At 36.2% G+C, this 25,772-nt stretch overlaps 1 protein-coding gene across 4 annotated transcripts in view; it reads left to right on the plus strand.

Moving 5' to 3' along the window:
• The window catches only part of LOC104049411 (connector enhancer of kinase suppressor of ras 2), a 211,052-nt gene that overhangs the window by 122,034 nt on the left and 63,246 nt on the right, over positions 1–25,772 (plus strand). For 2 of the 4 annotated variants that reach the window (XM_064462860.1, XM_064462859.1), the window contains exons 7-9: positions 457–516; positions 5,539–5,607; positions 18,155–18,301. In XM_064462860.1, coding sequence (XP_064318930.1) covers positions 457–516; positions 5,539–5,607; positions 18,155–18,301 — 276 coding nt within the window. The remainder of the gene's footprint in view (positions 1–456; positions 517–5,538; positions 5,608–18,154; positions 18,302–25,772) is intronic. The other 2 variants (XM_064462862.1, XM_064462861.1) reach the window with 1 other exon arrangement.

Raw genomic sequence — 25,772 nt, forward strand, 5'->3', positions numbered from 1 at the left:
CTCACGTCTTTTCTGAGTTAGGCTATGGATTCATTTTTATTGAATGTGTAACTCTCCGAAGATGGGGCATTTAAATTTAAAGACTATTCCTGTTTGTGGCTTTAGTTTTGATACTTCTTTGATGTCACTAATAATAAAAAGAGGTCATGTTAATTATTTCAAATATTGAACAGGAAAGAGCTTTTATGCTGATGCACAGTGTTGAATTCTGCCCAAAAACTTTGTTTGGAATAATAATAATAAAAGCATTAAATGAGAAAACTATGCTTTTTAAAATGGGTCTTGATACATATTTGTATAACTTAGATTTGCAATTGTTAATTGGCCATGGTTCCTTCCAGTCTGTTCAAATGTTACGGTCCTTAAACTGGGATAAACATACTATTTTAATTATCATGCAAACATCATTTCTTTGTTTTCTACAAGTATTAATTACTTCTTTTGCTCTTTTTTTAGGGAATGTATATCAAATCAACATATGATGGACTACATGTAATCACAGGAACAACTGAAAATGTAAGCTTCTTTATTCTAAAAGACTTTTATCGTGCACACAAGTATGTTCTGGATATCTGCACTGCATTTTGTAGTATGAAAACTTGCTCTAAATAAAGCCACTTTATATTAAGAATTTTTTCTTTATCTTTTCTGTACATATATTGTATTACTTGGAACCCTTGAAATTAGACATAGAAAAATATCTATGATTAAGTGACTAATAACTAACAATATAATTAAGTGGAAATCTTAAGCTTCTGTCCTCAATGGTTCTTCCACTAAACCTTTCTAACAGTGTTCATGTATATGTTGTCTCTGGCACAAAAGTGTTTTCCTTTATATTATATAATTTTTTCTCACTTAAGAGCATCACTGTTAGTCTAAAATAATATCTGTTGTTTTTAATTTTTGTTCTTTACTTTAGATAAATCTCTCGGAACATAGGACAGTTCAGGTTCATATAAGAAAGTGTTTTTCTGTCAACAGAACAATAGAAATAATATAACAGGGGGAAAAAATCTGACTCGGGTGTTTATATTGACTAGAGCAATCACAAAATTGCAGTTACTGATAAGCGTAACTTTCCTCTGAGCAGCCCTTAATACGTACAGGCAGATTACTTAATGCAGTGAGTAAATATTGTCATACAGTGATGAATACTTTAATACTAAGAGTTCTTTGTTTTCTTCTCAGAATGAACAGTAATTTTTTTGTGATTTTTTTGGTGTTTGTTCTAATTACGAAATTAATTTTAGAAGAATGCTAGAAAAATTAGACTTTTGGAGATTATGTCTGTCCTAGGATTGACTTGTAGAAAATGAGTAGCTTCTGCATGTCTAAGCAATTCAGTAAAATAGATTGTAAAAGAATAAATTTTAAAATAGTTACAATATCAGCAGTATGATTGGATGTAAAAGACATGGGTAATGGAGAAAGGTAACTTAAGATATTATATTTTATATTAGGCAGGTTACAGAGTAATCTTTGATAAACCAGAAAGTTTTCAAAGCTAGCAGTACTTATGGACAGGACTGTCACTAAGAAGGGAAAAATCGTGGAAAGGAGCAAACAGATTTTGGTACATGAATGGAAGGAGACGGATGATTTCACAGTGTTAAAAAAACAGGCTAACTATCCAAATGACCATTGTGTGAGGATGTACAAAAAGTTATTTTATGAAAATAATCATTCCTGAAAGAATTCTATTAGGACAAGTTAAGCAGCATTGTATTTTCATATTTTCCATCATCCATAGTAAAAATACAGAAGAGACCAAGAAAAATGTGTTGTTATTTTCATTGTAGTCCCAGAAGCGTTAGGCGAATCTGAACCAGAAGCACACAGAAATGCTGCAGCACATAAATCAGTATGACAGATCACAGAAAAACTAAATGCTGTGACAAGAATAATGAGTAGCTTCTAAATATCCTTCTTGTTACTTGCAATTCATAACTATAAATTTGAAAAAAATAAATTGACTTCAACTACTGCAATCTAATTCCTATGACAGGCTTCATAATAGGACCCATCCTTTCTGTTTTCCATACAGTGTTTTAGTCACTCTCTACTCATTCAGCCTTGGATCTATTTAACAGCGTATAGCTGGATAAATTACGAGTTTAGATTTGTAACGCTAATATTGAAATTGTATAATGCTGACACCCAGGGAACATAAAATTAGCCCTGTGCAGCTAACCGAAGATGTAAATACTTGCCGGCGTACGTCAGTGGTCTGCTGGCCCGTACGAGGGAGCTTCATATGTGGTATTTTGTTCTTCTTGTTTTATATATATATTAAGATATTATTGCATCACAGAGATTTTGTCACTCAGTTTTTAGACAATGCAAACCCATGGAAAGCCTGATGATTTTTGTGTCACCATTTGCGATAACAAGTCTAATGCAAATGAAACTTCAACTTTCCTTGTTTGTATTAACGCCACTGGCAGCATTTAGAAGTCTTAAAATAACTATATGTGTATCTTGGATCCTGAAACTTATGAATGATCCATCTTGATTATGTTGTGACAGATATTGTTCATAGATTGAATTACTCATGCTATAATTAATTCACTTTTTTTACTGTAATTCTAATTCATTTTAGAAACATGATGCAGTTTGTAGGGAAAATATTTATACCTTTATAATTGAAATTCACAATAGGAGTTGCTAAATTGCCGGCCTCTAAAGCTTTTTTCCTATTTTGACTAAACTTTAGATGTCAAAAATTTTGGTAAGACACCACCACAAGAAGTTGCTTTTTTGTTTTGCTAAAAGTGTGATCACACATGCAGATAAACCAGCCTCAAAGACCTTTAATTTCTGTCATTTCAGCAAACTGATTTTTTCACTCCTTTTGAAGGGATAATTGACCTTAGAACTAGTGTTTAATTTTAAAAGATAATAAGTAGCTCAGCCTTATCAAAGTCAGGAAAGGAGCTAAAAAGAGAAAGAATCAGGCCTTTGCTTTTAACTGAAGTTACTAATTATGAATGGCAGTGTTTACTTCAGTTTCCTGCTTTCCTTTCTTTCACTTTTTAAAGCTATCAAGTTTGTATTCACATTGAATTCTAGACATATCTTTCTGTTACATGTTTAGTCTTGTGCAAAAGAGCGGTCTGCCAAAATTCTGCAAGTTCCCACTAAAAGGAGAAAGTGACACTGGAGCCAGGTAGTTCTTCACAACATCCTACAAAGTATGTAGGTAAAATCCTGTTCATTTTAGTGCAGAAGGACTCAGATGGCAGGAGTGGATACCTGGCTGTCATGACCAGGCAGTTTAGTTCAAGGGTTGGACTCCCCACTACAGGAGAGGCAGAAGCCCTTATGAAAGAAGAGACCAAGCAGGTGAGGAGTTGGAGCACAGCTTGTGTTGGAAGGTTAGGCAAGGTAAGCAAGCAGCAAGCTGAAGGTAAAAGCTTTGCTTGGAATAACACCTGTACCACATTTGTAATCCCTTTGTCAACTATAGGCTATTGGCCCCGTTGGCTCCTACTGCTCCCCAGCAGCCGTGCAGACTGTGGAATCTGTTGGTTAGCTGGCAAGTGCTGACTATTGGAGAGTGATTTGACCTCCTCATAGATGAGTCTTTTTGGCATTTCATTCAGAAGCAATTGCAGTCATTTCTTACCAGTGGCAATCTGGGGTTTTGTTGTATTGTTTTCTCTTGTCTTTTATTTGTCTTGTCCTTTTATTTGTTTATTTGTTTATCTTAGTTTTTAATCTCTATCCACAAAAGGGATGGAAATGATGGGTGGGATTTGTGCTTGGTGAAGGCTGTCCAGCTGAAGAGCTGTTGCCTGTTTCCTGGAAGTCTTGATTGGTACCCAGTGAGGTCATGAATCTAAGCTTCTGCAAGTCACCTTTCATTCAGATAAATCTTTTCTTCCTTCGCATTTGTACCTGGCTCTCATCCCATGGGCAATTTATGTTATAGGCTGGATCCAAAAGACATCCAAGAGCTGAATTAAGCTTTGAACCTGCTCTGGCACCCGCACAGCAAAGGAGGTTTTTCCTCATATTGAGGTGGAACTTCCCGTGTTCCAACTTGTGCCCGTTGCCCCTTGTCCTGTTGTTGGGCACTAATGAAAAGAGCCTAGTCCCATCGTCCTGACACCCACCCTTCAAATATTTATAGGTATTGATGAGATCCCCCCTCAGTCTTCTCTTTTCCAGGCTGAACAAACCCAGGTCTCTCAGCCTTTCCTCATATGGGAGATGCTCCAGTCCCCTGATCATCTTCATAGCTCTCTGCTGGACTTGCTCAAGGAGTTCCACATCCTTCTTAAACTGGGGGACCCAAAACTGGACACAGGACTCCAGATGTGGTCTTACTAGGGCAGAGTAGAGGGGGAGGATAACCTCTCTCAATCTGCTGGCCACACTCCTTTTAATGCATCCCAGGATACTGTTGGCCTTCTTGGCCACAAGGGCACATTGTCGGCTCGTGGTCAGCTGCTTGTCCACCAGCACTCCCAGGCCCTTCTCAAAAGAGCCGCTTTCCAGTAGTTCAGCCCAAACCATAACTCCTTTTCTGTGAGGAACTTCTTCAACAGTATTAGAGCTAGACCACTCTCTGTAGCTGCAAGTGGCTCTTTTTCTGCCTTTCTTAGCAGTCTGCTTGCTTGGACAGGGAACTTGAGCTGTTACTTGAAGAGTATTTTGCTTTAAACATTTCTGCATTGTTTGAGATGGGACAATCTGTCCTATCTCTGACTCAGTTTCTAACAAGTAGAGTAAGCATTCAACCTTGTCCAAGTCTCCTGGCTGGTCTACTTCCTTAATAGCTAACTTCCACTGTGATTTACTTCTCAAGGTGATGTCTCAGCTCTTTAATTCTTTCCTGATTATTTTCTCTTGAATTTCAATTGGTGTACTCTGTGTCAGTAGAACACTCTTGTAAGCTAGTGCACAATGCAAGTAAGTCGCCATGAATTCCCAGTTCTCCACTCCTGAGTATGACTGCTGATCTCCTGCACACCTTACAGATTTGTCTTACAACTTTAAGATCTGGTTTCACTGAGGCATTTAAAAATGGTTTGCTAAATAGCAGCGGACCATGTTCAAATAGCTTTTCAATGGGTTTGAATCCATTTTAATGTGATTAGAAGATGCTGTCTTTTCTGTTACAGGCACAGTTGATGCAGTCTGGTCCCTGAACATGCAATAAGCTCAGTATTTGTTGACTTTACAGATATGTGATGTAATTTCACTCGGTGTATTCCCAGCAAGATTGTGATTGCTCATACGCCCCACAGAGAGGTAAAGAAGCTAGAATAGTTCAACCAGTCACAAAGGCTGTTCATCACCAGTGGAAGGGGATTCTAGATTATTTTGTCAAATTGCCAGCTATAACCAGGAAAAAACATAGTTCCTTATAAACACAGTTTTTATAAATATGACCAATTATTGTTATTTGATACAAAATACTTCATTGGGCATAGCTTTCTTGTCTCCTTCAACAACCATTGCTTTAATTCCTGCTCTTCCCTTCTCCCTCTGCACCCTTCATGTAAGATATTTATCATCTTTTGTCCTTAGTCTCCTGCTGACCAGTGTAAGAAAATCCATGCTGGTGACGAGGTGATCCAGGTCAACCATCAAACCGTGGTAAGTATTTTGGAAATTCTGCTCTGCAGACTTTGCCTATTCCCACGGCTATAAAGGTAATAATTCTTTCTGGAAGGTAACTTTGCTAACCTAGATTATTATTTATGTATTTTAAGATATGATAAGCTACAGCTTATGCTTAATAAGAAAAGTCACAAGTTGAGTCAGTAATCAGCCCAGGGGGATTAAGTCAAATTTACATTTTCCACAGCTGCTGTTCAACATCGATCTCTTTCTGTAAGGGGATCCCAGAATATTTCACTGAAGTTCTTAGACTTCTCGTTATGGCAAGTTTAACTTTTTCTCTTCAACAGGATTTTGCATTCTGTTAAATACGGGATTCAGATTAAAAATGCAGAAGTGTTGTAATGGCCATATATTCTGAATCTGTTGGGGTGAAAAGCGTAAAGATGATTTAAGTGTTGATAGAAAACAGATTTTGCTTTTGTGCATTCTTGCATGCAGATTTATTTTTAAACAGATGAGCAGTTTTATAAAGTTAGTGAAACATAATTTGTTTAAAATCACATATGTATGTGTATGCACAAGTGTATGCTGAGCTTAAGGTATTGTAGCACGATTTGCGTACTTTTAAACAAGCCTACCATTGCGCTTCTTTCACAGCTGCATGTTCTATTGTATAAGTGTGTACATATAAAACTACATTTCATTTTATGTAGAAATGCAGGAATAATATGTTTCTGCATCATTCATAGAATTGTATCCTCCCTTAAAATACATGTGATTTCACTGAAGAATTAATAATATTTTTTTAGATTAAATTATTTGTCATTGAGCTCTGAAAGCCTATCAGAGTGCCTATCTAAAAGCCTATCAGAGCCTCAACCAAGGTTGATAGATTATATTTTTCTTCCTGTTTTGTGATGACACAGGCTGCTGCCTTCTAACTGATATTAGTTCCAGTGTTGATGATTACTGAAAAAAATGCAGTCATATTTTGTCCCAGCATTATCTTAAGTCACAAGGACTGTCACTTTTAAAAAACTAAAACTATGTTTCAGAAGAATGGAAGCTGTGTTGCTGGAACTGCAGGTGAAAGGAACACTTGTATTTATTACTTATTAGGCATGGGGCAGCATTGTGACAATGATGATAACTTCCTAAAGTGCTTATAATTTAGCCATTTAACTTTGTCTTGCTGAACCCTGTCTACAAACACCACAGCAGCAGCAAAATTAAGAAATCTCTTTGTCATTTTTGTGAGGTGGAAATATGAAAGTCTGACTATTAAAATCTTATGATTAGAGAGCAAATATTTTCTCTCGAAAAGAAGTATAACTTATTCATTTACACTTTAAATGTTAATGCAACACACAGCTCTTATCTGTATTGGAGAGGTTCTTTGAGTTGTCATAGTTACAAGTCAAAATACACATTAGACTGGCTTTCTCCATCAGACATACTCTTCAAGTGACAGACCTGATTTAATCTTCACTCCCATGGCTGAAATCCCCTTATTCAACAGCTCTAGAACTGGTTTTCTGGATAGCAATTCTTTCCATGTGTGTTATTACAACAGGCCCAAGATGTTTGAAACTTGTAAGCCCTTTCCAGCTAAGGGCACAGTACCAACAGCTGAGTCAAGTGCCATAAAATACCTTTTTCTAAAAAACCCCACTATTAATTATTCATTCTGAAGCTTGTAACAAGCTAAGAAAAGAGACAAATGGCAAGCTGTTTCTTCTGGAAATTTATTCTTCCTTTGAAATGGCTGGGAAAACCTCATTCTGTCTTCACTGTGACTTTGGGAAATCAGGCAGTAATACTGAGTGTTTACATGTTTCAGAGATGCACGTCCAACCCCCTCACCTCGTGGATTGGAAGTTTTAATGTTTTAAGTACCCCTTTGATCTTCAGGTGTGCCATTTAAGTCCAGTCACTTCTGGCACATATTACTGCAAACTGCATTTAACTTGGTGAAGAAGGAGCACAGCTATCACAAGTTGTGATGATCAATATCATGCTTGTAATTACCATTCTTTCCATTCATGGACTAGAATAATCCAAAGAAAACAGCTCATTAAATTTCCACGTAATCAATATTTTAATACTAGCAAGACCAGCTCATAAAATGAGGTGTAACCCATTTGAAATTAATGAGGGGCAGAGGGGGCAATTGAGTAACCTTACAAAAGAAAGGCTCGCTTATCTGTGGTGGTCTTACAGGTTTTCCAAAGCTGTAAACTGTTGCTCACCAAGTAGAGGAGCATGGATTTGTGCCTGCACAGAGTCCTCGCTGGAACCCAACACTTCCTCACACAAGCCTTTGACTCCACAGCTTAACAAAAGCAACTGGTAGTAGAAGTAAAATCATAAAAGAAAAATACAAAGCAGTCTGAACATATGCCTAGTCTAGTCTCATGTTATTTTTCCATAGAGACTCTACTTAAAGCATGAAAAGCCTAGCAATAAAAATATAGGTCTTAGTGTTATTTCTTATTCCTACTTTTACCTGTTCATTGGTAAGGGAGGCTCCATGCTTTCATAAAACACATACACAATGTAAAGATGCAGAAGTATACTTTCTTCAGATATTTGTATGCCTCAGAGATCCTGCATCCCACAGATTTTTTTGTTTTCCTAACAAAGACATTTTCTGAAGATTGATGCTTCTGTAGCATTTTGGTAGTCTGTCAAATATAAATCCTGTTCAACCAATGTGTTTTGAAATAATTTGGTCTGCAGATGATTAGATATAGCCACTTTGTATTGCCACGGGTGAAAATACTTTCCTGATTAGAGAAAGTGTGGATCTCCCGTGATAGATTCCAATCCTGTAACTGACTCTGGCATCATTTAATCTCGTGTTGACTGAACTAGGCCAATGTATTTACTAGATAAATTCATATTCACTCATTTAGTAAGATCATTTGAGTTTTAAAACATTCGTTGGTGTTCCCACAACCTGTAATAAATTGTTCCGGTAGTTAATTATTTTTATTGCTGGGGGAAAAAAAATAATTTTATTTGTGTTCTAAGTTTGTCTAGCACAAGCTTCCAGTCCTTTGATCTGGATATGTTTTTATCTATTAGATCAGAAAGCAGGTTGCTCATTCAGGTATTTTCAGGATGCAATCAAATTTTCTCTTCACTGTTTTTTTGTAAGCTAGATAATTTGAGCACTTCCACTTTGTCATCGTAATGCATGACCCTCCTCAGCAGCCTCTTTAAATTCCCAACTGTGATACTTTGCATATTTAACACTGAGTTACAGAGCTGTACAATGAAAACATTCATTCATGGGTAGGGCAGTATTCCTGTGCTAAAACAGTACAAACAACACTACCTTAATGTAGCCATCACCAACTAGCTCTTTACTCTCTTTAAAAGGCTTGTGTTTATTTTTCATTCATACGTAAGCAAAAATGAAACTAAGAGGACTCTTTGATTTGATTTTTTCCCCCTTTTAAAACCAAACCTGACATTTCAATTTGAGTTTCACTCTTTCCATAGGAAGTCCATTTTAAGAGAAGAATCATTATCTGTTTTGAAACTGAGAGAGGAGTAAGCTCTTACACAGGTTTAAGAAGATGTAGACATGGAAATAGTTGTATTGTCCCTGCATTCGAGTGGAGTCAGCACAGATAACAGCATTTCTAATCCTGGAGGCACTTCTCTGGGGTTGTATAACTACAGCAGGGGATTAGGTATGATGACAGTGTCAGTCCCATTGAATTGCTGGATGTGTGGAGTTTAGCATTTTGTGATTGATGTGACTAGAATATTTTGGTTGTATGTTTTAAAAATTATTCTTATTATCTACAATCAATACACTCATTTTATGTAAAGCATTATCTTTATTAAGTAAGAAATATCAGATAGCTAGGAGGTAGTATACTCATACTCATTTTTCCCCTTGAAAGCCGTTATATTAACAAATACATAAAAAATGATAACAAAACAAGACCCCTTGTTTTACTTTACTTTTCAAATAACTTTTTTATGTAGTTGAGAGGTTTTTTTTAAAAAAAAAGAGTTCTGAAAGTATCAAAGGAAAGCAGCTTACAAATTATATAATGCAACAATTGAAAGAGTTAGAAATAAAAGACTTACTATGTGGGATCTGGTCTAACCAAGGAACACTCTGTAATACAATTATAAAGATCAAAGAAAAAATAATAGTACTTTAGGCAAGAAATTAATTAAATCAGGCAATTCACCACTGGCTGTTAAGATCATTTAATCATCCAATTTCCTTATTTGCTTTTCTGCTTGTCCTTCTTGCTTATTATATTTTAATAAAACAGCATAAGAAACTTATAAGTTATATATTCTAAATTACTGCCACACTAACCCTTTCTTTTTTCCCTGCAATAACAACAGGCACCAGTTTGGCCAGTGCCTTGTAGATTTTTACTTCCTCTTTTATAAAATTATACAGATGTGCTAAATATGCCACTGTACATCTGTTTATTTGCAAAATTAATAATTACCTTAGGTTCCATGGATAGTACACTTTCTGCTGCTCAGTTGAAATAGTAAATGTCATATTCTCTGGTTTTTTAAATTTAAGTTTATATATGGGACGCAGTTCTTCTGTCAGAGAATTGGGACTGTCATGCAGTGAAAATAGGGTAAGAGTAGAGCTAAGATAGTCACTAGCCAAGAAACACTTGTTTCTTTCAATTTCACATAACAAGGGTAGTATCAGACATAGACCAAAGAAGTAAACCAGCCATAACAAGTATATAGGTGTATACATATTTGGGATTGAAGCAAAGTTGGATAATTTAATGCTAAATAATCTACATCTCAGTTTACTGAAGAGAATGAAACTTTCAATTGCAAGTCCCTAAGCAAGGATTTTTTAATGAATTGTCTGCTTTAGGGTAACATCGTATGCTGGGGAAATGTAAGCAGGCAAAACTTAGCAGTCAGTACTTCGCAAGACCTTGTATGTGATTTAGAGAGGAAAGGATAACTAAAGACATGAAGGAAAATGGCATGTTATGTGAAATGCAGCATGAACTTATGAAAATTAAATTATGTCAATGTTCTACCTTTGATAATTTTTCAGACAACAGAAATATTGCAGATCCAAACGAGTATTGATCCAGCTGCCTGACCATCTGTAAATACTTAATCTACTTCTGTATAGAAAAGTGTTCGATAAACAGGAGAAAACTGACTTTTCAGAAAACTGTGGGGTTTTTTTTTGGTTTTGGGTTTTTTTTTGAGGATTAGAATTTGAAGGTTATTTAATAGGACAGAGAGCAATAATAATGCTTTTAGTAATTCCTGTTGAAAGCTAGATCTTACTCGAGAGCAACTGGCAAGACTCCAGAAGTCAGAATGTAGTAATTAATCCCAAATCAACTGAGTGCTGTAGAGGCGATGTGACTGAAAATGGCAAAGATTAATTTGGAATTAATCAAGAAACATGTTTCTAGGAGAAATATAGTTTTAATGCCATTGTCCTGACATTGGTAATATCTTGTCTGAAATACTGTGTGATGTTCGGGTCATTTACAGTCATCAAAGGTGTGAAGTTGCATATGAACATTAAAAAAATGTAATGGGTAAAAAAGAAAATATATCATCTGTCTCATATGAAAATAATTTTTTTAAGGACTTCAATTTGGTTAACCCAGCCAGCTAGGTCTGAGACAGAATTCTTCTTTCTTAACAGACAGAGCCTATAAAGGCCAGAAAGAGAAAGAACTCTTTAAGGTCAAAACCAATGTTGTGCAAGAGCAAGCATGCATACAAGCATCTGTAAGTAAATCTGTGGTGGAATTTAAGTGTTCTGCCTAGGATGGTCATTGAAGAACTGATGAAAATGATTACATTGTAGTTGCCTGCAGCTATGCAGAAGAGTAAACAAATGGATGTAGTAGCCTAGAAGGGCTCTTTGAGTTCTAACGCCTTTGCTTTGTTGTGTAATGTATTTATTATGTTACCTCTAAATAGCTCTTGGTTTTAACTAATTTAGTTGCATTTTCATACATGATAAGGTTATTCTTTGGAATTATGGATGCTATGCTTGCAATACTTAAAGGGGGTCTATATGAAAGATGGGGACAGACTTCTTAGCAGGGCCTGTTGCAATACAGCAAGGGGTGATGTTTTTAAACTAAAGGCTGGTAGATTTAGACTAGTTGTAGGGAAGAAATTTTTTACAATGAGAGTGGTGAAGCACTGGCCAGGTTGCCCAGAGAGGTGGCAGAACCCCCATCCCTGGAAACATGCAAGGTCAGGTTGGACGGGGCTCTGAGCAACCTGGTCTAGTTGGAGATGTCCCTGTTCATGGCAGGAGGGTTGGACTAGATGGCCTTTAAAGGTTCCTTCCAACGCAGATGATTCTGTGGTTCTAAGCACACGGTCAGCAGCCTAATGCCCTTTAATACTGTTCATTGACAAATTACATACTTTAAATTAAGTACGACAAGAGCCCCAACACAATGAAGTAATTTTAGCACTGATTTATTGGTCTTAAGATATTTATTGAATTAATATCCTAGGTGTATGTTTCTGAATTGTAAATTTGAGTCTTAATGAGAGCTCATTTTAGATGGAGATAAACCTGTAAATGTAGTGCCAGATAACACTATCTGTGTTTCAGCACACTTTGTGCTGTGAAATACAAGTAGGAAAAGGAAAGACAAAAGATGTCATGAGAATTACAGCTTCTCCCAGAAGATGTCATTCTGTTTCCAAACAAATTGCCACATGTTACTTATCCTCAGGATTCTGCCTTTCAAAAAGGCTTAGTAATGCATGCCCCCCAGTAGAAGATCTTGCATCTTCTTGGAATATTGCTCTATTTCTCCATTAGTTAATGAAAATAACTGTGTAAGATAATGGGAGAACAGTTGTTTTTCCATCACCAATTATTGTTAGTAACAGTTAGGGTATTAATAAGAGTGAATCAGCTACAGGTGTTAATGACGAGCTTCCCATTCAGTGACAGAAAGTAGTCTTATGATCTTCCAGCACATCTTTGTCTAATAATAATTTCTGATTTCCACGTTAATCAAACCAATTCCCTTGATTAATTCCCTAATAAGGCGAAGTGAATTATAGACTTAAAATACGAAAGGATGGTTGTCGGTTCCCTTAAGAAAAAGTTGAGTTTACACAAGCTGTCTTTTTATTTTTTTTAATGCAAATATGAAGGGAGGTCATCATCTTGAGGTTCAAGTAAGTATCCAGATGGCTTTGCTTATGTATTTGAAGAGCCTTGAGGGGAAACATCTGTACTGGTTCATGTAAGGGTTACTGCAGTCAATGTAGAACTACTTGTTTTCAGGTGGTGTGCAAGATAATATGCTCTAAATACTTAGAAAATGTTCTGTACAAGAGCTTTCCAGATCCAAATGCCTACCAAGGTAGTTCTCAAATTCCTGTTTGGTTAATGCTCTGTCTCTCTCCATCCTAGGTAACATTAAAGCTGGCATGTGATACACTGAGTAGAATCCGCAGAAGTCTCACAGACAAATTAGAGTGTAACCTACCTTCCCTCTGTGAGGTGCACTCTGCGTTTTTGTATTTCTTAGAACTTTTTGATTCTTCAGAGTCCTGAGAGACGTTTAGGGTTTGATAAGGCAGTGAAGGAACTGAGGAACCACCTTTCTGCTTTATCCCCAGATTTTTCAGGAAAATCAGAGAAAGGAATATATATATATTCTATCCACTATGCATTCCTAGTTCTGCTACCTGAGCTGTGTCTCCTAAATTTGGACCACAACAAATATGTGTGATGTGTTTTGAAGAAATTGTCATGGCGGTAGATAACTGTGGTGGCGGTTTTGACTACTGGAATCTTCTGATAAGCACCATCATGTTCAACAGTCCAGCTGTTTTTTCAGTTCCTTTTAATAGGCGACCATATCCTGCATTTAATGCCTGTGCAGTCATCCACAAATGCACTGGTTTGTGTTTTCTTCCATCTTTTTTGTGTGTGTGTGTCTATAACATTAAGAATTATTTATGTTTGTTTTTCATACAGATCATCAGTGAGTCATCACTGGCTGGGTAGCCTTTATTTTAAAAGAGGAGAAAAGGTGCTTGTGCAGCATGAACAGAGTTTGGATTTATAAAAATGCCAAAATCCCTATTGCTGGTAGTATGCATTCCAAATCCCATTCATGCAAATCTAGATCTTAATGAGAAGGAACTAAGTAAAAGTCAATATAGGGAGACTCTAAAGAAGATATTGGAGAACTAGAAAGAAAACCTAGTTTACTGTAGGTTAATGAAAGTGAGTTATGTTTTTCTGAACGTATCTGTTTATGCAATCCCAGCTACAAAATTATCAGGTTTAGGTATAAAAAATTACTACAACATTGTGGATATTTAAATCATTATACTTTTATGATACAGGAATTAGTATCATAGGGATTAATATTTTTGGAACTATTATTTTTAAACTTTCTATACTTTTGCAGTTTCCGCTAATTATCTGGCTTGTACTTCCTATGAGGAAACTAAAAAAATCCTTTAACATAGAGAGTAGTATACAATTTTTTCCCTGGAGCCCTTCTTTCCTCACTGAGGATGTAAAAACCAATAAAATTTATTGATTAGAGTGATCCTAAGTGTAAACCACCAAAATCTTAAACTTCCACCTGCCCCTTAACATCTTCATTGACTTGCTTTGCATTCTTCTAGGTTTCTTCCATACTTAGCATCTAAATTTTAAAAATCACAATTTTTGGCTAAAATTAAGCCATGAATCTTTTAAAGCCAATAAGTATCAAAGCTTTGGTGATTCTAATAATTTTACAGACTCTATGTGTATCTGTGGTAGCAATTCTCGTTGCTGGTAGCTGACTGTATTTTGTTTGTCCTTTGAGTTATGAAGACAGACACCTGCAGGCAAGTGATGTTCCACATTCTAGGTTTTTTAGGCCCAGCTTATAAAGAGATGAAAAATAGTGCACTGTATTTCAATATGCCAATATGTTTAGCAGAGAACTGTGACTAGATCGTGACCATGGCTAGAGCTTTACTGTGCTATGCAAAGATGACATAATAATGTCCTTCAGAATATGTTGATTTGAATGCAATGGGTATCCTAATTGCTCCAATTTCCTTTATTCAGGAAAATAAAGAAGTATCACACTAGTATTTTTTTTTTCTTTCATTAGCCTAATTTTAAAATTAACTTTCATAACTCAGTGAAATAGAAGTCATAGAATCGTTAAGGTTGGAAGGCACCTCTAAGGTCAGTTCCAACTGTCCAACCAACACCACCATGCCTCCTAAACCATGTCCCAAATTATTCTTTTTAGTATCTTAACCCATATTGTAGAATCTGATTAACTGAATGTATACGCTAAAAATCTTAAAGGAGCAAAATACCCTTTTGCTAAATACATCTTACCATGGCAAGAAGGTAGTGATTGCTGTTAAGGATGGATTCTTTAAGAATAAATGTCAAAATCTGTCTCAAGGACTGGATTTCAACTAAGATTTTTGATCCAGTGTAATGACTTCTATTTTTCAAAGATATTTTTAGTAATACAATTTATAATAACATGTCCAAATTCCTGAGAGCATTTTATCATAGCCTAGTAGTAATGACTGCAGACTGTTCTCTAATAGATCTTGGTATCTAATGGTTTTGGCATTAAGGTTCTCACTGGAATAATTTATCATTAACTTAATTATTTATCATTCTTTTCTAAAAGGAGCTCACGGAACTCCATCAGTATTCTCAGAATTACATCAATCTATAAAAATTAAAAATAGTTCATTTTTAATTTTATAATTGAGTAAATACATATAGATATATATATATATATAGCGTCCCTGTCATTTCATAAACAAAGTGCAAACTAGAAGAGTTTGTCTGGAACACAAGTTGACACATTTGCACTTGCTTGGCTGTGGCCTGTTTATAATTCCCACCATTTGCTGGTTTCCTGTGGCCAGTGCATTTTTAGAATGTTTTCAATAGAACAGCAACATTAAAAAATAGAATAGAACTTTAAAAAGCTATTAAAATCCTTTTTAGAATTACAACACATACTGCAGTTCTTTCCAAGCCAAATGTTCACACCTGGGATCCCAGCTTCCGGCCCACTGTGGATTCAGAGTAGAACCTTACGGTTTATATCTTAACTTCTCTTCAGCCCTTGTAAGAAGATTTGAACTGAAATCTCTTCAAGGCCGCCTTTATTATTTTCCCTCCACCTTCATGTGTAATCACGCTCCAGGAAGAAGCAATTATAAGCCATACCTGATATAGTAGGTGACGTGTAAACCGCTCTGATTCTGAACGCCTAAAATCTTTTTTTCTTTCTTTAATAGCAGCGGGAATACACATTTTGGTCAGAAGAGCAATGACGATTAAAGTGTTACAGTGAATTCTGAAAGGTCAAACACAGTCAAAAAGCAAAGCAAACATAACGGCACTTAATTCTTGCATATACTTGTACAGTTACTGCTTTTGTGTTCCCAAAGCTTTTTATTCTTAACAGCTCACTTTAAGGCTGCTGTAGTTTGGCCTCGGTACAGTTGTGCCTGGAGAACTGCTGTACGAACACAGCATTCTAATTCCTTTTCAGTACAGCTCTGCTTGACGCTAGGGCTTAAGACTTGTGGTATTTGTAACACTTATGACAGGTCTTTACTATAGTGATTTATTGCTACTGTAAAAATCTGCCATGTTTGAAATAGAAAATGGAGGGAAGAGTCTCATACAGGTGCTGGGGGCTCAGCTTTTATGTGAAAGAAATTGGCTGTTGAAAAAAATATTCTGTGCAGGATTGGATCCATGCTGCTTTGTTTAGCAGAACTGTGGGTAGGAAGTAACCATCACTGTTCAAATTAAAACCTGACTCACTTAAGTAATGTCTTAAAAAGGATGCAATATTTAAAAGGGTAAGTGGAGAGTCTATCTGGTACCTGTTCGCTTGCCTTGAGGGACAAATCTAGAAATCATGTGTGAATAGGAGAAGACGCAAATAAGTAAGGCTAGGAAAATCCTCCAAAGCCCTCCCTGTAAATACTTATGCATGCCTTGCTGTTTCCCAGAGCTGAATGTGAACCAGTAACCTAATTGTCACTTGCAGACAGTAGTTCCTTTCTAGGTAGGCTTGTTCTTGTAATCTGAGTTACTTCAGCAAGATCTTTGGTATACTTGCTGAAGATAAGACGAGACTAAATGGAGGCGATAGCTTAGCCCTTGGGACCCAGGGCTAAGGTTAAGTGTGAGTAACTAAGAGTCTGTTTTAGTCATTCCATTGATCGGATGCCAGTGGAAGAGACAAATTTCAAAATTTGTGGTGTAAGTCTGGTTATCTGCATCAGGTCACAACTACACTGAGAAAAAATACAAGCTTTAGCAGTGAGTGTTAGCAAATCCTGTGAGCATTGCAATATATTTCCATCTGCCAGTACTAATTTGGGTATCACCTAGGATACGTTTTCTGCGACTGTAATATTAAAGAAACTTCTTCAATAATAGAGTTACTTGGGAAACTGGGCAAACCAGCTTTAATGACAGCTCACTGTGAAGTGCCCAGTGGTAGGAATTTCTTGTTTTATTCATAGTGAACAAGCTAATACATCGGTTGCATATAGGAAGGGCAAAAGGACTGCTGAATGGAGCCAAATTTATTCTCTTATTTAAACTAGTACAATTCCACTGATTTCAGTGGTGTAACTTGGAAGAAAGGTTGGTTTAGGTTTAGAACAATGTGAATTTTTATTAATTTCACTTTCAGTTCTGAATTTACATATCTGACTGTGTTGATACCCCCTTTTTTTTTCTCGTGTGTCTGTGGAAATATGGATAGAAATTCAGCAGCACTTAAATGTGTAAGAAACTACTTTTATCATAAACATCTTTATATACTGTCATTTATATTATTATTCAGTGTTAAAGCCTCTTCAACCATTCAGGATAATAGTATAGTGTAAACATTAAAAAATAATCCCATAAAAATACATTTTTTTGTTTTAATGAATAAACAGTTAATGGTAAATTCATATTTAAATAATCAAGAAGATTAAGAAATGTCTTTAAGTAGCTGTTTGCGAGATGGGCTTATAAAATCCTTTCAGTACTACTGATGGGTTTTTTTATGGCTATGTTTGTGATTTATAGGAACTTGAATTGCTCGGCTCTGTGCAGAGGCTGTATAGCTAAATCAGTAAATGATCATTTATCTTCAGTTAGATTCTTAAATCTGCTACACATATGTTACATATGTTGCTTATAGCATAGTCTGTCTTCCTCCTCGGCAGTGAATGTTTCAATCAAGGATCCAGATTAAAATTATATCATGACTGCTAGTCCTCATCTTTTGATTTAAAATGTACAGTGATCTCACAAATTGTTAAAAGAGAGACAGTGTTCACTTATGCCTTATTTTCTTGAGAAATGTAGCTTAAAAAAAAATCCAGCTTCAGCAATATAATTTCAGCCCAACAGAAGTAATAAGAGACACTGTTTATAAAAACTGCTTATGTTTGCAAAGAGTAGGCTGTAACAGACCTTTTCAGTTAATAGAAGACTTCCTTCACATTTAAAGTTAAATGGAAAGCTTTCAAAATTCAATTATGGAATTTTTCCTAGGTTGGCTGGCAGTTAAAGAACCTAGTAAATGCATTGCGGGAAGACCCAAATGGAGTGATTTTAACCTTGAAAAAACGCCCTCAGAATACATTGGTTTCTGCTCCTGCCCTTCTGAAGAACGTGAGGTGGAAGCCTCTTGCACTTCAGGTAAGAAGGCTGTTGCAACACTGGTGTCACGGGAAATCCTTTACCCTGTTCAAGACAAAACACTAGAATTCTTCCTTCCAGTGAAAGGAACAGGAGCCTCTAAAAAGTCCCAAATTCCTTTGAAACTGGGTGCTGAGCTAAGTTTGTGTGGTGATAATTTATGTGTCAATAAGATTGTTTTCCTCCAATGTTTTATGAAGTCGAGAGCCACAAGAATTCATAGAAGGAAAGAACATTTACAAATGGTCTTACTGTAGAACAAGGCAGCCTAGGGTTCAGTAGCTTGCTTTGACTGGCAGAGGCAACATTGCCTCCCTGTTTCCATTATTCCACATTCTGTCAAAACTTTTTGTTTGTAATCAAGTGTGTCAGACCTTTTAAATTTCAGGAAAAATCTGCTTCTGTTCTGTATCTCTCATCAGCTTTGAGTCTTTGGTAGCAATGCTAATAGAACCTCTAATATTTTCTGCATACTTATTCCTTGAAAACCTGTTGACATGAAAAAAAATCAGTTGTGAACATCACAGCTGGTTCTTCCTACAGCATCCAGATGTGTATTAGAAACTGACTGACCGTAAAAAGACCAAACTCAAAATGTTGTTATTAAAGGAAAGTTTTTTGAGTAAGTTAGTAACTAGGCATGTTCAATACTCAATAACATCCTTTAATAAGTTTATGCACTTTCATAATGTGGAAGCTTCACGGAGTTGTTTGGTTTGGATCCCATGATACATGAATGTGTTTCTGAAAAATTTTTAAATTAACAAAACAAAGTAAACCCTTCAAACCTATCCAGGCAAATTTCCTTCCTGCCTGGCACTTCCTGAGTCTTTCATTCCTCCAAGTGCCTAAATCCTACACAGCTGCTTCACTTAAGGAGTTTGTGTAAGCCTTGCAGCTCAGGAGTGCTGACATGTGGGTCTTTCCTTTCTCTGTGACTGCACCTGGGGGAGAGGAAAGGGGTGTTGTGACGCCCAGAGGAGAGTCAAAACTCTTCAGATTCTTCTGTCAGAAGGGTGCAGGAACTTTATTTGCTCTCTAGCAAGGTGATTGTGTATCTACTTGTGAACTTCATCTGAAGCCTCCAGGGCCAGCAAAATGGAAATTGCATTTGCAACAGGACTTCCACAGAGATCCTCTCTTTATATTAGTACATTAAAGAATCATAATTCACAAGCAGCCCTAGTTCTGGAAGTTTTGTCAGTGTGAAAATAATACGTATACATGGCACAGTATTTTCCACCAAACATGCCAACCTTTGTCATGGTAGTCGGGTAAGTGAAAGCGCACCAAGCTATTTTTGTGCAATTATCGACAGTTTCTATTTTTGTGATGTGTTCTCCCTTGATGACCCAGAACACGAGCCCCTGAGGATCAAAGGGAGCTTTAAGTGTTCTTCTCACTAGGATATGTTCCTTCCCTACTGGAGAATAGTGCAGTGAGGGATTTAAATGAAAATATAAATCACTTTGGGAAATAAAAAGAGCATTGCCAGTGTTACTTCTTAACAATGGATTTTGTAATAAGATGTTGGAAACCAACTTTAGGTCTTCTTTAGCATCTCTTAGGTCTTCTTTATTCTTTGTGCCACAGAGTTAAGCTCAAGTATTAGGACCCACATACATTTCAGGATGCAGTTTTTGTTTTGCCTGTTTCCTACAGCTCTCACCTGGATCTAGTATTATTTATTATTGTCATTAATGACTGGGAATAGCATGATTGACTTTCAAGATGATACTAAAGCTTGTGTTTCCTGGACAGCTGACATAACAGCTTGATGCTGGTGGAAAACAGTGATCTCACTTCCCTCTCCCTGTTCTTGGCTGCAGGATGTCCTCGCCTTTGTTTGACTTTGGCATTTTTTAGACTCTCTAGAACAGTTTAATTCGTTGAAATGGTAGTAAGGGTTCTGGTTTTATGTATTTGTTTTGTTTTGTGTTTTTTTTCTGGAGTTTTCTACCACTAATGGATTAAATTGGCTCTCACAGAACAGAGGCCGTCAGAGGCTATGACAGACTTTCAGAAATAAGCACGATATATGCAGCATAGACAGGAGGTTTTATACTTAGACAAAAGTAACCAGCCTCATGGATGTAGGATATGGAATGACCAGTTAAGCAACAATCTGTAGAAAAAAAATCTCAGTTAAGTAGGTCAAAACTGAAACCAATTCAGCAAATGTCAGACTGTCACCAAGAAGGATAACATATATGGATGTGTTATATTTCATGGTGTGTTACATATATGGATCCATATATATTGCTCTGCACGTGTAATTTGTCACGGTGCGTTATTTATATAGATACATATATGGATATACGTAAAGCACCATGATAAATAACACATGCAGAGCAATTCTTCCATTCTGATTTCGTGTTGGTAAAAAACAAAACAAAAGCAGTACATAATAAGGGAAGGAACAAAGGAAGAAGGATTTAAGAACTTGAAATTCAGGGGCCAGAAACAATATTTGTTAAGTCAGGCTGGTGCGCAGCAGGAATGTTTTTAATAAAAGTTTTCATGTTTTCTATTATTGCTTAAGGCACTCAGATGTTATTAATAATTTTTCCACAATAATTATGTTTAAAATTATATCACACATAGTTAATTTATGAATTATTAATGATACAGAATCTGTGAATCCTTACAAAATTTATTTCTTGCTCTCCTTGTAGTATTCCTTTGCTCTATGTAGTTTCCCTTGATGCTTAATTAACAGCAGCAGAATGTTAACATATGCCAAAGTTCCATGCTACAATTATCTTTCAGTGAGACAACATGTCAGTCATACCATTTTCTCATTTTGTCTCTAGTTGGCATTATGTGATATTAGAAGACTCTTTTCATTTTTAAACTCTGTGATTATCTTCCCACTCAATATAAAAGGGTTCTTCCAACTGCAGTGGCGAATAGCGCTCTGTTGTTTTATACAAGTGAGCACACCGGCAACTTCATTTGAATCAAATACAACATCTATTGTTTGGGGTTTTTTTTCTTGACAGAAATTTCCTAATTGGAATAATCCTTCCTGTTATAACTACCTGATCCAGAACATTAAAATTCTGTTATTTAGCTTGAAATATAGAATCTGTTAGGTGATATGAACGGTAAAGCTTACATCAACAGTGACAATGTTATAATAATTCTTACATATTAGAAAATACATGTTATGCTCTGCAGATTTATAAGTATCTTCAGAATAATTCTAGATAAGTAGCTCATTTCAGACTTTGAGAACCATGTGAATTTGGAGAGATGTATCTTTGTACAAAAGAGAAATTCTATAGCATTATGAGAAAAGATGCTTGTAGAGCGAAAAAAGGAGAATAACGGGTTGGTGTATACCACTCAAGGTAGTTGGCAGTTCATAGTTTGGGTACTGTACCCTGATAGAATTGCTCAGATGAACTCTGAAATTATGTGCTGCCCATTTACTTTACTATCTCAGTGAGAAATATCTTGGGCAAAGAAAGACTTGTAATAGCTCAGACAAAGAAAATGCAGCAAGTAAGAAAGTTATGTTCTATTCTCTTAAATGTCTTATATTGGAGCTGAACAGTCATTTCCTTTTCATCTTCATGCCACTCATGCTTTTATTGACTTCTGTATAATTGACAAATATTTCCTTGTATTCTCTTGCTCTGAGGACAAAAATTATTATTTACACATCAAAAAAGCTATATATTTCAGATTTCAAAAAAGGTAAAAATCCCCAAGACTTGAAAACACTGTGAACGTGGCAGCTGTTTCACAGCACAGCTGTACCGACTTAGCAGTATGTGAGAAATACTCAACACTGTTTAGAGTTCTGTTTCTTATTGTGAGTAGTATTTGTGTGTTGAACATGTAATTTATCTGAATAGCAGCTTGTCCAATTAGTCATCTGTGTCACTGGCATGAATTAACCTATTCTGACAAAAATTACACACTACAGGAATTTATAGGGTGGCACGCAGTTACAAAGCCCCATTTTCCCTTACCGCAGGCAACCCAGGTAGAAGAGTGACGCCTGTGTGTTTTCTGTGAATTCACCCATCAGGGGAATTCTGGGGATTGAGTTTATTCCTTCAAGGGAGAAAGCAGAGACTCAGTACCCCATCCTTAATCTTCATACCCCCTCAAAAGGTAAGGGATGTCCATGTTCAAGCCTCTTGTTGCTGTACCACCGGGCTTTGCCACCTTCCTGCATCTTGTCCTGCTGTTTTTTGCAGGATGCGCTGTGGTCATGCTTGTTGTTTTGAACAGCACTTTAAAAATAGGTACAGTATTTCATTATCCCGAATATCTGCAAAAGTCACTCAGAATCACAGCAATGTATTTTGTTTCTGAAACAGAATATTTCTGTTAGGCAAGCATTTGCTTATTTCTGATGAGTGTTGAATTTACCATTTGTCTTTCATTTTTATTCTGGTATTTCAGCATTGCTTAATATTTTACTGATAATTAGCTATTTTCATTAAAAACTTTGGATAACAACAGCAGATACCTAAAGTGTCACTTTTTAGAAGTCCTCTATAAATGAATGTGTGTTCCTTGGGATTTTTTTTCACCTGTGCGTGTATTTGCACACACTGTCAAACATTCACTTGTACACGCACACAGTCGGCATAATCACTTTAAGTAATTGACATACAAGACTTAAAGATTTGATTATGTCTGTTTAATTGGTAGTCCTGGTTGGGATTATATTTACCATTTATTAAAGTTACCTTTTTTGATTTGGTATAATGCTAAAATATTATATTAAATATTCTTATCAAACTGGTGGTTTAATAATATTACAAGACCCCTGTGCTATTTTGCAGATACCTAAAACCACTGCAATTCCACGTCTCATCTCACAGACACATCTGGAGCTCAGCGTGAAGGTGTACATGCTTGTTACCTTCATGCTGAGCTCCAGATCATAGAAGAATTATATGTACTGGAGTGATCTGAATGATAATGAAGGAGGAGAAAGCAGGTGCTCTCTTCCCTTCATTAAAGACTCCCAGGCCAGATGAGTGAAGAAGGTTTCTTGTGAGCAACTAGCAGAATCGCCCAATATGGCTTATTTGGATTGGGTGCATCCTTTGAGAAAGGGATAGAAACTGGAGTTGTTCCAGATACATAAGGGCCAGCAAATTCTTGGAAAGCTCTGAAGACAGGTACTTTTCATAGAGAAGGTGGATAACATAAATGAAGCTGAGAGGGAGAAGGCAGGAGACAGCTCATCTGACAGGAATCATGAAGCAGTGTATTTTCTTAAAAACTTACATCCTTTCTCTAGAGAAAGTAAACTTCAAAGGCACATGTTTCTGTAAACTCAGAGGACGCGCTCTTACGGTATGCCAATCAAAAAGGCAAGAAGAAGAGTGGGTATTTCAGGGTGGGGCACTCTTTGACCATTATTTTTCAAATGCATTTATTGTGATTTATTTAGGAATGAATTGCAGTAAGTTAAAAAACCCAAGAAATATAATGCCTGTCTTCAGGAAGGGGAAATGCAAGAGTCAGGGAATCATAAGTCAGTCGGTTAATATGCACAAACAGTTTGCGAGCACTTGGAAGATAACAGATGAGTAAAATCAACATGAATTTATTATGAAGAAATCATTAAACAGATTTAATGCTCTTATGTGAGCAGTTAACTGGCCTGGTAGATAGGAAAGAAGCTGTATGTCTTACTCTGATATTAATACCTTTTCCCATGATGTTCTCCTAAGTATGGCATAGGGAATTAAGGACTAGGTGAATTTGAGATTGAATGGGTGGAAAATTACTGGAAACCCTTGCCTAACAAATAGCTGTTAATGGTTTACTATCAAACAAGGGATGTCTCATTTAGTATTCAACAGATAGGTGATACGAGTGTGTTTGTTCCGTGTTTTTCTGGCAACCTGAAGGATCTGCTTACTACATTTGCATACAGTGCTAAACCAGGAGGGTCTGCAAATGCAATGGAGTCTTGGTTGGTAGATAAAAATTTGGAAATTCTAGTTTGGAAAACTAGAAAAATGCTCTAAAAATGTAAAGAAATTAAAGAGGGGCAAGTGTAAAGAATTCTACTTGGAAATAATCAACTGCAGTTTTAAAGAATGTAACAATTGAAAAATATGGCAATAATTCCAAATAATGTGGAAATTACAGTAAAGAAAAAGCAAATGTCATGTTAGAAGGAACTCAAATATCTGACTGAGACATAAATAGGAATATGAAACACAAGATAAGTGAATTATAATTGTTGTGCTTTATTCAGTATTCGTACAATCTCAGCTGGGTAATGAGAACACCTACTATGCGCTGGGTTCATCTGGGCTACTCGGAGAGAGAACAGAGCACACTACAGTTCATTAGTGCTTTAGAAAACCAGCCCTATAAGGGAAGAATTAGGGTTTTTTCTTGTTTTCTAGCCAAAATAAAGGGAAACAGATAGTATTCAGAATGTAAACATAATTAAAAAGTTAAAGAAGAGTGAAAAGGGAAGTTCTCACTTTCTGGGACGAGTAGGACAAGAATTTAATTGAAGCAAAAATGATTACATGGCTATAAAGTTAGATTTTTTAAAAAAACCTATCAGGAAGAACATGGCTATCACCCTCCTTAGGGGCAAACTCAACAGTGATATTACCTCTCCACGCCGTTTTTTTCTATTGTCAACCTCATTGACTAACCTGTAACTCTGATGACTGCTGAATATACAACCATGGAAAAGGAATTATTTACAAGAGACTTGGTATAGGTAATTTCTCTTCTGATTCGGAAATGGAGTTTCTGCTTATCTTTCTTTGATGGTGATAATTTATGTTTTGACCCATGTGAAACTATCCAGCTGCAGGCAAATTGGGAGATTACTAGAATATATTTAATCTTTTTACTAATATTGCCACACTGAAATTGCAGAAATAATAGTAGTGTTCTAAAGGTAGTGTTTGATACTGTGTATAGCGTGGTAGGCCCTTATTTCCAAAATTGAGTAGTGAATGATTCTTGTCTTTGGCAGTCACTTCTTACCTATTTATGTTGATAGTATGAAAGAAACCTAAAACATTTCATCAGAGTAGAAGAGGCTTAACAATAAGCACAGAAAAGTAGTATAATTTGGACCTCTGTGCAGACTGGTATTCTCATGAAAAAACATCCTTTTTGGGTATTTAGGATTGCTTTTACTTGGTGAATCACAAAAATAATTTCAATGTTTATCTCTAGAAGATACAAATCCTTGTGTTTTAGAAAAAGATTATAACTGGTCAGCATAGCTTTCATCCTATTTCTAGGTCACTGTGTTTTCCTTCCACCTATAGAAAACTAGTACCTATTTAAGCACAGTTTTGTATTTGAATGGGAATTTTTCATATAGACAGTTGAAACAATAATACTAAATAAAAGTATTTTCTATTTCCTCAATATAAGCACAGACTCTACGTTGGCTGAAAAATATTCTTTGCGTATATATCTTTGTATCCTGCACAGAATATTTCATTGTAGTCCT

This window comes from Phalacrocorax carbo, chromosome 11, assembly GCF_963921805.1.
Source record: "Phalacrocorax carbo chromosome 11, bPhaCar2.1, whole genome shotgun sequence".
In the NCBI taxonomy this organism is placed as follows: Eukaryota; Metazoa; Chordata; class Aves; order Suliformes; family Phalacrocoracidae; genus Phalacrocorax; species Phalacrocorax carbo.